Here is a 13,782-nt window from a genome sequence, read left to right on the forward strand (position 1 = left end):
GACCACCATTAACAGCAAGGGCCCCCAATTAGCACAACTATGAGAACCCAAAGAAGCAATACACAGAGATAAACAATGAATAATTGCACTTAAAGAAGAAATGTACACCCATTATCAAAAAGCAAAAAAAAACATGGGACATCAATCAACTTAGTTTAAGCAAGCTACCACTTGTATTCATATCCTTTCTCAATGAAGGGTAAAGATTTCTTATTTAACTGACAAGTAATAGTTTTTTAGTTCAATTTCAATTTTTCAAGATTAATAGTAAAATGGAGTCTTAAAATTGATTCATTTTATACATCAGGAGGACCTGGTTCTTGGGTTAATTTACAACCCTAACGTTCCACATAAAGAATATCATCATTCATACAAACACACAACAATAGTCATGTTGCTGGCGTGTGTTCTGGTAAGTAGATTTGTAAGCTGTACACCACATTAATAATAGTAAAATTTGATGTATATTTTATGGTGAAGATATTCCGTTAGAAATATCTATTCTAGCAATGATCTAGAGTTGAGGTGATTTGACTTCAATAAGCACAATTTTCTTATTTTGTCTATGCATAACTTCAGGAATATGAAATAATTTCTCTGATTCATATGGACAGGTTTTACTAGAGCTCCCTGATGGCAAATAAAACTTGTTTCAAGGCCATTCACATTCATCTTCCTTCTGTAATTCAGCTGTTTTGTCTATATCTGGACAAGAGAAGTAATAAAGTTTGTAGCAGAGTGGTCCTGTCATCATGCAAACAGAGCATTAGTGGTCAAGTTATTATTGAATAAGAGGCCTTTCATCACTTGGATGCCAAGTGATTATCAGCAAGGAGTTTTCATGCCTCTGTGCTAGAATTTTAGGTGAAGGTATTGGTTACAGAGTTAAATGTTGAAGAAAATAATATGTTGCTTCTTTTCAAAGCCTTTTGTCATGTCCCAAACTGCTTTAGAGTTGATTAAGTTCTTTTAAAATAGACATCATGTCATATTGGTAACAGGATGATCCCAAAAATAAACAGCAATTTTTGCTTAGCAGACAACCAACACGAGGTACTATTTGATGTTTGCAAGTCAAGGAGGAGAAAATTGGAAGATAATAATGAGGGGATATCATTACCAGTTGCATCTTATACATATGGTTTCTAGGTCTTAGATTTGCTTGAAATTCCAGCCACCAGTTCAGAGTACTGGCCATGGTAATCCATGCCGTATTATAGAATAAAAATCAAACAAATGATGGTTGCTGGAAATTTGAAATAGCAACTGAAAATGCTGGTGATATTCAGCAGTTTTACTGCAAAATTAATTACAAATTCTATATTTAGCAGCAAAAGCATGATCATACCACTATATGTACTTGAAGTTTTACAGGGCAAGCTTAACATGTCTAACTTTTAAAAAATATTTTATTTAAAATTTTTCCATAAATGTAATTAATAAACAAGTATACAAAACGGTAAATTTTAAATTTAAGAAAATTTCAATAATTACATGATGGTTATAAACCCTCCCCTCCCTTCCCAAACCCTCCCTAGCAAGTCTAACATTGACCAGAAAAATACCTTTAAATAAATGGGACCCAACAGGAACAGATAGATGTTTTCGCTGTAAGAAGGAAACAGGAACAAAAGTACATGCAATTTGGGCATGAGAGAAAGTAGAAAAGTTTTGGGAAGATCTAAATCAGGTATTAAGTAAAATCACAAAAAGCAACATACCAAAAAATCCAGAGATCTTTCTTCTAAGTAATATAAGAAGTAAAGAATTAGGCCTCAAACTGGATGAAGCGCAAAAAGATTTATTATGATAGTCTTAGCTGTAGCAAAAAAATGTATAATGCCACTTGGAAATCGGAAGAGAGCCTGAGTGTACAGCAATGGTACATAGAAATGAATAAATGTATTCCATTGGAAAAAAATAACATCATTTCAAAAATAAAGTCACATTATTTGAACAAATTTGGGAACCGTACATGGAACATAACAGAGAGGGCCTACTGTGGACCTCCACCCCCTAAAATGATAAAATGAGAAGAAGACGAAATGAACTGACCCAGTATGTAACAGTAGATGACACAATTTTCTTGTTTATTTTCATTGTGTGATGACATTGTTTAATGGGTTTATTGTATTGTATATGTTGAACGTTTAATGGGTTTGGAGGGGGGTGGGAAGGAGGGAGGGGGGAAAAAGGGGAGAAAATTACACTGTATATTCAAGAGGGAAATGTTTGTGTGTATTTTGATTAATATGTTTCATAGTGTGAAAAATAAATAAAAATTTAAAAAAAAAGACCAGAAAAATACCTGAACTAGTTTCTTAATTACTGTGACTGAAATGCCAGATTGGATTCTTGAATGACACAGTAAAATACTCATCTCCTTGTTCTCTAATTGACTGTAAGGATTCAAAGCCAAAGATATTAAAGAGCACCCTTTGTAATCCCCAAAATAAGGAATAATGTTGAGCAAGTCTTTGCCTGATTGATCCAGTGTCAGAGTGCACCATTTCACCTAGAGCAGCTGTAGTCTGGACTTGTTTGCTGACCCTGGCTACTGACGATAATGCCAGAATAGTACTAGTGGAAGCATAAATGCATTCCTTCTGAGAGTGCACAACAGATTCTTGCTCCATAGACCACTGACACTTCAGGCTGTTGGAAACCAGTCATCAAATTGTCATTCCTTCAAGTCCATGGTAACAATGGCATTTATGTATGGTTGCTTCGAATGCAAATTCTATTTCTCTCTCCATGGATGCAGTCTGGGCAACATGTTTGATTTTACATCTTGAACATCAGCACTATTTTGCTGTTGGATCTCTCACTGCTCTCTTTGGGATCATAATTTATGTCAGTTGTCTGTCTCCTCAGCCACCCACAATTTTTCTTTCTTTTAAAAATATTTTTATTGAATTAAACATAATAATCCTATACACGTTCTACTAATATAACAAAGGAATATCATAACATATATATACATATATAATTAATATAAATGCACTTTACAACAAATTTCATCCATAATTGTTAATTTGACATTATTTGTTAAAATAATTATGAATATAAACCACATGAATTACTTTATACCAACAGTGGTCATACCTTGGTATAATATCTAAAAAATTGTTATGACTTTGTTTCTTATTTACATATGTTGATTATTTTTCCTGTTATTTTACAGCTCACAATTATTATTGGCATTGCCCTTGGAATTGTAATATGTCGAGTTATTGTTGCTGTCCTTTTCACAAAATCTTCATCAGAGTTTTTGAGCGATCATGCCTCAACAGCTGCTGTAATGGTCGGTGCTTTGTTGCATTTTTTTACAATTCTCATCATGACTAAGGTATGAGGTTGACAATATTTTTTTATAATTCATGATACTTTTATGCACGCTGGTGAGATGGATAGATGTATTTGGGCAGAGTTTACATTGAATGAATAAATGAAGCATGTGGCACATCTATCTACAAATGTAATATTCTCTCACCTATCTCCCCAAGTACAAGGCAAATCAAATGTAGAAATTCAAAATTATGGGAGATTTTAATAAAACAATTCTACTGATCAATGAGTTGCATATATTTAAATATTCAGAGAATGCACATAAAATTACAATGAAAAAAATGTTTTGAATGTTTTCATACATTCCTAGCACATGAAAAACCCAAACATAAGGAAAAATTAGATTATACTTCAATATAGGAAGGGCTCAAGAATTTGTACAAAAGGTACAAGGGGAAAGAAGGGTCAAAAAGTTGATATCACACGAACCATTATTTGAAGGCTTAACAATTTATTTAAAGCAATTGTTTCTCTTGCTGCAACTCTTGTAGTAAAGATATTAGAAATACTTCCAATAAGCCAAATATTATTGACATTTTATTTTTGTTGCAGATTAATCGCAAGGTTGCTGAGAAGTTATGTGAATTAGGTATGTATGCCTCTAATTTGGGCAAGTTAAAAAAAATCTACCTTTTTATGTGCATTAAAAGCATTTATAACTGTTTTGAAGATTTTTTTTGCCTTAATCAAATTGAGATCACATTATGAAATTTGGCTTGGTACGCCCAATTCATCTGCTATGTTTTGTACAGGCAATAACACCATCACATGCATTTCTACCCAACAGCACCTGGATCAAAAATAGTACCAGTGGGAGCACAAATGTATTCCTACATTCTTAATTTTTTTTATACACAGTAAAATCAGGAGGAAGTTAGGAAGATGCAATGATTTATTGATAGATTCTCAGTTTTATCCTTAATAACTGTCTCACATTAATTTACAAGAAGCAGCACAAATAAAAAATTGTTGCATCTGTGGTCCTTCTTTCCCCTTGTACCTTTTGTACACAATCAGATAGGTTGGGTTCCTCAACATGGTTATCCAACTGCACGAAAACCAACAAGGTCAGGTCAGATACAGCAATGAGCTCTCTGAACCCTTCTCCATTAACAATGGCGTGAAGCAAGGCTGCGTTCTCGCACCAACTCTCTTTTCAATCTTCTTCAGCATGATGCTGAAACAAGCCATGAAAGACCTCAACAATGAAGACGCTGTTTACATCCGGTACCGCACGGATGGCAGTCTCTTCAATCTGAGGCGCCTGCAAGCTCACACCAAGACACAAGAGCAACTTGTCCGTGAACTACTCTTTGCAGACGATGCCGCTTTAGTTGCCCATTCAGAGCCAGCTCTTCAGCGCTTGACGTCCTGTTTTGCGGAAAGTGCCAAAATGTTTGGCCTGGAAGTCAGCCTGAAGAAAACTGAGGTCCTCCATCAGTCAGCACCCCACCATGACTACCAGCCCCCCCACATCTCCATCGGGCACACAAAACTCAAAACGGTCAACCAGTTTACCTATCTCGGCTGCACCATTTCATCGGATGCAAGGATCGACAACGAGATAGACAACAGACTCGCCAAGGCAAATAGCGCCTTTGGAAGACTACACAAAAGAGTCTGGAAAAACAACCAACTGAAAAACCTCACAAAGATTAGCATATACAGAGCCGTTGTCATACCCACACTCCTGTTCGGCTCCGAATCATGGGTCCTCTACTGGCATCACCTACGGCTCCTAAAACGCTTCCACCAGCGTTGTCTCCACTCCATCCTCAACATTCATTGGAGCGACTTCATCCCTAACATCGAAGTACTCGAGATGGCAGAGGCCGACAGCATCGAATCCACGCTGCTGAAGATCCAACTGCGCTGGGTAGATCACGTCTCCAGAATGGAGGACCATCACCTTCCCAAGATCGTGTTCTATTGCGAGCTCTCCACTGGCCACCGTGTCAGAGGTGCACCAAAGAAGAGGTACAAGGACTGCCTAAAGAAATCTCTTGGTGCCTGCCACATTGACCACCGCCAGTGGGCTGATATCGCCTCAAACCGTGCATCTTGGCGCCTCACAGTTCGGCAGACAGCAACCTTCTTTGAAGGAGACCGCAGAGCCCACCTCACTGACAAAAGACAAAGGAGGAAAAACCCAACACCCAACCCCAACCAACCAATTTTCCTTTGCAACCGCTGCAACCGTGTCTGCCTGTTCCGCATCGGACTTGTCAGCCACAAACGAGCCTGCAGCTGACGTTGACATTACCCCTCCATAAATCTTCGTCCGCTAAGCCAAGCCAAAGAAAGAAGAAAAGATAGGTTGGAGCAAATTACGGATGGAAAGTGCATTCCACATTCTCAACTTGTGGGCAAAATGGAGCTGACCATTATTGCGAAGGCTAGTTTCAGTCAGTGGGATTGAAGTTTTTACAGATGACAATACCTTACCTAAACCTCCCTGTCACATTCTACCTCTCTGCAACCCAAATTCTGTTCTGATTTACAAGCAATCAGTATAAATGAAATCCTTTTATTTTGCCTTCTTCCCAGTACAGAAGGTGTTACCTCTTTCTATTTTCAGGTACCTAAGCGTCTTAGGCAGGCAGTGTAGGGACTGAAAATTGTTTACTTGTGACGATAGACTGAGAAGGATTCAAAGATAGAGTAGCTGTCAGATTGAGTATATCTCAGAGACAACATTCATTTGTGATGAGATACTGAAGAGTCAAAGATAGAGTAGCTGTCATCTTGCCAGAATAAGGATGAGTTTGCTATTCTGTACTCTTAAATTGTCAATGCTTAAAAAAATGTACTGAGAGCCTGTAAAAACATTTCTATTTAAATTTAAAAGAACATGGAGGTTGGACAGATGGTATCATTTTGCTATGGTGATGCTGGTGACCTAGCAAGATAGAGCATATAATTGATTAAGTGCAGAGTGAGGTGCAAGGATAAGGAAGCCTTGCTATATTTGTTAAGGATTTAATTTTCAAAGTCTAATTGGTTGGTGCAAAGCCAAGAACCTGTTTCTGAACATTAAAATAACTAAAGAGATGGTTGTTGACTTCAGGAGGGCCCAGGGGGACCATGCTCTGCTGACCATTGATGGTTCCACCATTGAGGTCATTAAGGGTATCAAGTTACTTTTCTACTTCCTGTGAAGGCTGAGGAAAGTTCATCTCCAACCCTCCATCCTCACTACATTCTGCAGAGGATGTATCAGAGCATCCTGTGCAACTTCATCTCCACATGGTTTGGAAGCTGAAGCTCCGTGGACCGCAAGATCCTGAAGAGGGTAGTGAAGTCAGCGGAAAAGATCATTGGGAGCTCTCTTCCTACCATGAAGGACATCTACAACACTCGATGCAGGTGAAAGGCACTAAACATTGTGAAAGACTCCACACACCCCTCATGTAAACTGTTCTCTTTTCTGCCTTCTGGTAGGAGGTACTGAAGCACTCGGGCCCTCACATCCAGATTGGGCAATTGTTTTTCCCCTCAAGCCATCAGACTCCTGAATTCCCAGAACATTTGTGGATAGGGTACTGTTGACTGCTATTTTATACATCTTAATATTTTAATATATTAATGTGTTCAATTCTATTCTAACTTATATTTATGTAAGTATGCTCCATGGTCCTGGAGAAACGTTATCTTGTTGTTACCATGCAAGCATGATATGAATGACAAATAAAGGTGATTTGACTTGAAATATTACTAGGAAACTTTAAATTTGGCTCCTCATACCTATCTTGAACATAGTACAATGAAAGTTTACTGGACAGATTTCTAGGATTTCATCACTGTCCTATGAGGAAAGATCGAACAGTTAGAAAATGACAAGTGATTTATTACATGATCTTGTAGTGGATTGGTTGGCTGAATACAGGTAGATTGTTTCCCATAGATGGAGAATCTGGAACTAGAGAGTATAATCATGGTGTAAATGGGATTGGCCATATGGGGCTGGGATCAAGAAGAAAATTTTCACTCAAGGCATTGTGACTTTTTGGGAAACTTTACTCAAAAGGCTGGAATTCAGAAGAAAGCAAAGAATATAGGGATCATGCTGGAAAATAGATTTGGAGAAGATTGCCTGTAAACTGCAAGTTTAAGGGACGGCGTAGCCCATTCCTCCTCTTTCTCCTGCAAATATTAATGATTGTGTTGTGGAAGCTCAGATTACTGCCATTCCAGTTTAAGCTGTTGTTATTATGGCTATGGATACTTGTCTTCAAGGACATTTAATGACTGTTCCAACAACCAATCAATCCAATCTTCAACAAATTACAAGATGCTGAGGTGTTTCTCTGGGAGAGATGGATGAGCCAGTAAATTTACAGAGCACAGAACTGTTGCTCACTATAGGCCCTTTTATAGAGTCAAAAAATGTGACCATAAAGGCGGAGATTCTCTGTACTTACGTCACAGAACTTAACATCATAAATGATTCATGAGTGCTCCAAGGTGCCGATTCCAATCCCTTTTCAATCTTGTGTCAGAGGTGGAGCGGAGTGCTCCACCACACATCATAAATTAACTGCCGCTGCAAGCAGCTGGCGAGGGGTGGTGCTGGGGTTAGGGATCCCTCCTGCCACCTGGAAATGTCCTCCTCATTCTCCCTCTACCCTTCACTCCTTCACCAAGGTTGTCAAAACTGAAGAGCAGGAGGGCAATGAGTACCCGGAGAGTGCTGGAGGCCCAGCAGGAGCAAGGAGAGTCGGAGCCTGCTTAGTTGCTGGGGCCAGAGGGTGAATGGACCCAGGTGCTGAGCTCCATGGCCCAGGAGGAAGGAGGACAGATGATGAGGAGCAGAGACAGAAAAACTGACTATGGACAGGGGAGTCTGATGGATGCATGAGGGGAGCAAAGAGCTGGAGGGGCAACGCCAGGCAAAAGACCTGGAAGAATGATCAATGGCCATCTTCGTTACCCATAATCCTTCACCATGCAGATGGACCGCTCTGAATTTCCATTGCTCAGTGCGTATGTTAGACCTCATGGCGAAAGGCGGTACTATGGCACCACTCACCCTGCATCAATATGCTCTGGAGGATACTATGAAGTGCCGCTTTTAGGGGTCCTCCGTAAAAAAAAAAGTAAGTTCAAATTTTTCTCCGCGGATGGAGCCGACCTTGAGGCAGAGGCCCAGCATAAAAACACCTTATGAGTTGTACAGCATGTCGTTCCACCTCTGCTCCTCTGACAATACTCTTTCCATTACCATTTAACCATCTGCCAATGCCAAGATGTAGCTGTCCATAGTCAGGTCTTGCAGTGCTAGAACTGCATCAGTGGCCCTCCAACATCTCTGCTAAAAAATACTGAGTTTCACCTGTTCATGCTGCTATCATTGGGTAGCATGGTCAGGCATGACTAAGGCAGACAAGCATTTAGAGATTGATCAAGGGAAATTAGTTGACTTACATAATTAATTTGGTTTAAAACACATTTTCTTTATGATAGCCTTTCCTTTTGTTTAATGACTAAGCAGATTTAGTCATAGTTAGTGACAGGCTGAAAATGTGGAATTCTTGCTATTGATAGCATATTTAATTAATGTTAGACTGAATGGGCATATCATTGTTATAACTACATGCTCCTTGTTCCTGCTTATTGATGACAATAACGTTCTTTTCATGCAGCATAGAGAAGATCAATAAGAATTTGACACCTGATCCCAGCATTCTGCCTGACAGTGGGAGGTTCATATCAATTCTCTGCTCCATCTATCTCTGATTGGCAAGAAAACTTCCAGTGACTGGTTGTGGCAATGGCTCCGCAATAGGGTTACCGTTCACAAATATGTGAAGTTAGCTCTTGTATCCTGTGGAAGAAAGATAGCAAGTAAACTGTAGCAGAATGTAAACATTTTAACTAATGGCTGGATACCAATATTCATAGCCATGATTCACTATTAATGGTAAGACATCAGCTGCATAACCGGATATGGTTCTGGTTCAGGCACAACTAACATTAGTTACCAGTGTGGCGGCTCACCACTAAGCAGGTGAACCAGCCCCGCTTGTAAGCCACGCAACGGGGCAGCCGGCCAATATGGCGCCGTCGGGGGTTTTCCCTTCCTCCCAGCACGGTGCTCAGAAGCACGCACTGGGGGACCACGTGACGCCCTCCAGCGTGGTTCTCAGCCAGGACCGGGCTGAGAGTATAAGTGCAGCCCAGCAGCCTGCAATAAACTAGTCTGGTCACTGAGCTCAACCCGTCTGGTTGTGTGTGTTCTTTCAGGAACAGTGTAGCTGCCGCTACAATTGGTGACCCTGACAGGTTCAAACATCTTTGAACCCATCATAAGCGAGCCTGGAATCAGCGCTATAGCCATGAAACTGTCTAAATTCTGGGTTCAGGAACCGGAGACCTGGTTCGGCCACGCAGAGGCTCAGTTTCACCTCCTCCAGATTTCGTCCAAGACCAAATTCTACCATGTGGTCGCTGCCCTGGACCAGGCCACCACCAGACGCGTGCTGCATCTCATTCAGCACCCACCCGCCGAAGACAAATACAAGACCATCAAGCGAGTGCCTACCGGATTCCTTGGACTATCCAGGCACCAGCGTGCCGCTCGGATGCTGCACCTCGACACCCTGGGGGACAGGTCTCCAATGGAGCCGATGGATGAGAGATGCTCATGCTCATGGGTGATCACATCAACTGTCCACTCTTTGAACGCATTTTCCTCGACCTGGGGACATCAGGCCGCTGCTGGTCCAGGAGAGCTTCACCGGCCCGAGGAAGGTTGCCCAGAAGGCCCAAGAGCTATGGCTTGTACGATTCCCGGAGGGCTCAGCAGTCCAGCAGTCACAAGGCACAGGCATGACCACGCCAAGCCCGCCCCTAGCACTGCGGTAGAGCATCTGGCCCCTGCAGGGGCCCACAAGTGCATAACCAAGGCCACAGCATCTGCTCCAAGCCTCTGCTTCTACCACCAGTGCTGGGGAGCCAAGGCTCGGAAGTGTCGTCAGCCCTGCTCGTTCCAGGGAAATGACCAGGCTGGCTCCTGTTAATGGCTGCAACAGCTGGTCAAAGACACAGCCTCATCTACCTGCAGGACTCAGTCAGCGGCCGGCGGTTCCTTGTTGACACTGGAGCCCAGATCAGCGTCATCCCAGCCACGGCCGTCGAGTCCAAGAACCGACCTTGTGGACCTCCCCTCCATGCGGCCAACGCAACAGAAATCCAGATGTATGGAGACTAGACACTTCCATATCGGTCAACAAAATTTCGCGTGGAGGTTCACTATCTCGTCCCTCCCGACCACCATCCTGGGTGTAGACTTCCTCCTCACATACGTGCTTCTGGTGGACATTCGAAGTAGGCACCTGGTGGAAACCCGTACCTTCCAGGCCATTCGCCTCGACGCCTCCCGCTCAGAGCAACTGCAGATGGCCACAATCAGCATGCCTAGAGATGAGTTCCAGCAAATCCTGGACGAGTTCCCGACACTCCTCAAGCCACAGTTCTCCGCTGCCTCGCTGCACCACAGGGTGTTCCACCACATCCCCACCCAGGGCCCACCGGTTCACGCCAAGGAGGAGTTTTCACACCTGTTGGAACTGGGGATCATTCGACGGTCTGACACCCCATGGGCCTCGCCGCTCCATCTGGCCCCTAAAGCCTCCAGTGGCTGGCGTCCCTGCGGAGACTATCGACGGCTCAACGAGGCAACAGTTCCTGACCATTACCCCATTCCTCACATCCAAGACTTTATGGCCAACCTGCATGGTGCGAGGATTTTCTTCAAGGTTGACCTGGTGCGCAGATATCACCAGATCCCAGTGCACCCTGAGGATGGCCATCATCACCCCCTTTGGCTTGTTCAAATTCCTGCACATGCCGTTCGTGCTCAAGAACGCCATTCAGACCTTCCATTGACTCATAGACTTTGTGGGCAGGGACTTAGATTTTGTCTTTATTTATTTGGATGACATGCTTGTCGCCAGCAAGGACCGGGTGCAACACAAGGCCCACCTACACGCCCTTTTCTTCCGGGTGGCTGACTTCGGCCTTACCATCAACCCGGCCAAGTGCCAGTTTGGGAAAGAGTCCATGCAGTTCCTGGGCCATACAATCATGGCCGAAGGAGCCATGCCTGCCGCTGCGAAGGTTGCTGCTTTCAGGGAGTTCTCACACCCGGACAGCCTCAAGGGGCTGCAGGAGTTTGCGGGTATGGTCAACATTTACAACCGCTTCATCCCGGGAGCTGTGTGCGTCATGCAGCCGCTATTCGCCCTCATTGCAGCCAAGCACAAAACGCTCGCATTTCTGCTATTTTTTTGGAAGGGAGGAATTTTACCATCTTCACTGACCACAAACTCCTCACCCAGGCGGTCGCGATGGCAAAGGATCCCTGGTCGGCCCACCAGCAACGTCACCTCTCTTTCGTGTCAGAATTTATCACTGACATTTGGCACAAGGCGGGGAAGGACAATGTTGTTGCCGATGCACTCTCATGACCAGCCATCTGCGTGCTGATGCCCAGCCTTGACTTCGACCAGCTTGCCTGGGACCAGAAGTCTGATGAGGAGACGAGGGCCTTCAAGACCGCCATCACGGGCCTGCAGTTCTGAGACCTCCTGACTCCATGCGGCGAAGGTACCATACTGTGCGATATCTCCATGGGCACCCCGTGACTAGTGGTTACCCAGCAGTGGCACAGGCAGGTCTTCTATCACACCCACAACCTTTCACATCCATCCATCAGGTCCATGGTCCAGATGGTGACAGAATCGTTCGTATGTGGAAGCAGATTGCGGGCTGGGCCAGAACGTGCACCCATTGCCAGACGTCCAAGGTGCACAGGCGTACCAGGGCGCCCATACAGGAATTTGAGCATGTCCGGAAACGGTTCAGCCACATTCACGTGGACATCGTCAGGCCCTTACCCGTTTCCTGGGGCAACCGTTACCTGTTTACGATGATGAACCGCACCACTCGCTGGCCCGAGGCGATCCCGATACCAGACATCACTGACTCCTGCTCCCGAGCACTGTTGCATGATTGGGTCGCCCAGTTCGACGTCGCGGGTCACCTCACCAGCAATCGGGCTGCCCAGTTCACATCTGCACTCTGGGCACAGCTCGCCAACAGGTTGGGGATCCAGCTACACACCATGGCCTACCACCCGCAGGCCAATGTATTGGTTGAATGTCTGCACTGCCACCTTAAGTGCCGCCTCACCGGTCCTGACTGGGCGGACGAACTGCCTTGGGTGCTCCTGGGCATCTGCTCCACTCCCAAGGAAGATATGCAGGTGTCATCAGCTGAGCTGGTCTACAGTGCGCCGCTGGCACTACTTGGTGAGTTCATCAACGCACCTCACAATCCCCAGCAGTCGCCGCATGAACTACTTCCTCACCTCAGGGCACGCTTGGACTCCTTCGAACCCCCACTGCCACCCAGGCATGGGGGTGGTCTTGTTCCCGGGAAACTGCTTTCCGCGGAGTACATTTTCGTTCGGCGGGGCCCAACTCCGGCACCTCTGCAGCGACCGTACAAGGGACCGTACAGAGTTGTACAGCATTCCGGCTCTACATTCATGCTGGACATTGGCGGCAGGCAGGAGCTGTTTACCATGGACAGGCTGAAGCCAGCACACCTTGATCCCACTGAGCCTGTGGTCATAGCCCAGCCCAAGAAGCGAGGATGCCAATGATAAAGGACATTGGCGCCGGTTCTTGGAGGGGGGAGCTGTGTGATGGCTCACCACTAGGCAGGCAAACCGGCCCTGCTTGTAAGCCACGCGGCAGGGCAGCCGGCAAAATGGCACCATCGGGGGTTTTCCCTTCCTCCCAGAATGGGGCTCAGAAGCCCACGCTGGGGGACCCCGTGATGCCCAGGTGACGTCAGCGCCCTCCATCATGGTTCTCAGCCAGGTCCGGGCTGAGAGTATAAGTGCAGCCCAGCAGCCTGCAATAAACTAGTCAGTTCACTGAGCTCAACCCATCTGGTTGTGTATGTTCTTTCAGGAGCAGGTGTAGCTGCTGCTACACCAGCAAGGTAATGTTTTTTCAGTCAGTGGAACTCTGCACTTTTGAAATCTTCATAATTTTAGGCCGAGAAACAGCATCTTCTCAAAGGCAGAGAAGAATGTTGAACAACCCAAGGAACTGCTCACACTAACCATTTGATACTCTCATATTCATGAAGCAATATTTATTTATTTGTTTTTATGAATACTTGTCCTGCATGTGTATTGTTTATCTGTATGTGTGTTATGTCTGGTTGCGTGGCTGTGTGTTTTGCACCAAATTTCAGAGAACATTATTTCATCAGGTTGTTCTTGTGCAATCACATGACAATAGACAACTTGATTTTAGTGAAGCCCCATGTTCCCTCCCACAGCAGGTTTCTATGTGGAAGGAATAAAATGTATTTATCTTTCATTGAGAAGAGACATAGTCCACTCTTGCCCAACAGTGG

The 13,782-nt window shown here is 44.4% G+C and overlaps 1 protein-coding gene across 6 annotated transcripts in view; it reads left to right on the forward strand.

Moving 5' to 3' along the window:
* ano9b (anoctamin 9b) overlaps positions 1-13,782 on the forward strand; it is a 128,803-nt gene that overhangs the window by 82,456 nt on the left and 32,565 nt on the right. For all 6 annotated transcript variants that reach the window (XR_011345658.1, XM_069901005.1, XM_069901011.1 and 3 more), the window contains 3 exons: positions 308-412; positions 3,185-3,349; positions 3,901-3,937. Coding sequence is in view for 5 of the 6 variants with exons in the window: in XM_069901005.1 (XP_069757106.1) it covers positions 308-412; positions 3,185-3,349; positions 3,901-3,937 (307 nt within the window). In the remaining variant the exon portion in view is untranslated. The remainder of the gene's footprint in view (positions 1-307; positions 413-3,184; positions 3,350-3,900; positions 3,938-13,782) is intronic.

Source organism: Narcine bancroftii, chromosome 1 (genome assembly GCF_036971445.1).
Source record: "Narcine bancroftii isolate sNarBan1 chromosome 1, sNarBan1.hap1, whole genome shotgun sequence".
In the NCBI taxonomy this organism is placed as follows: Eukaryota; Metazoa; Chordata; class Chondrichthyes; order Torpediniformes; family Narcinidae; genus Narcine; species Narcine bancroftii.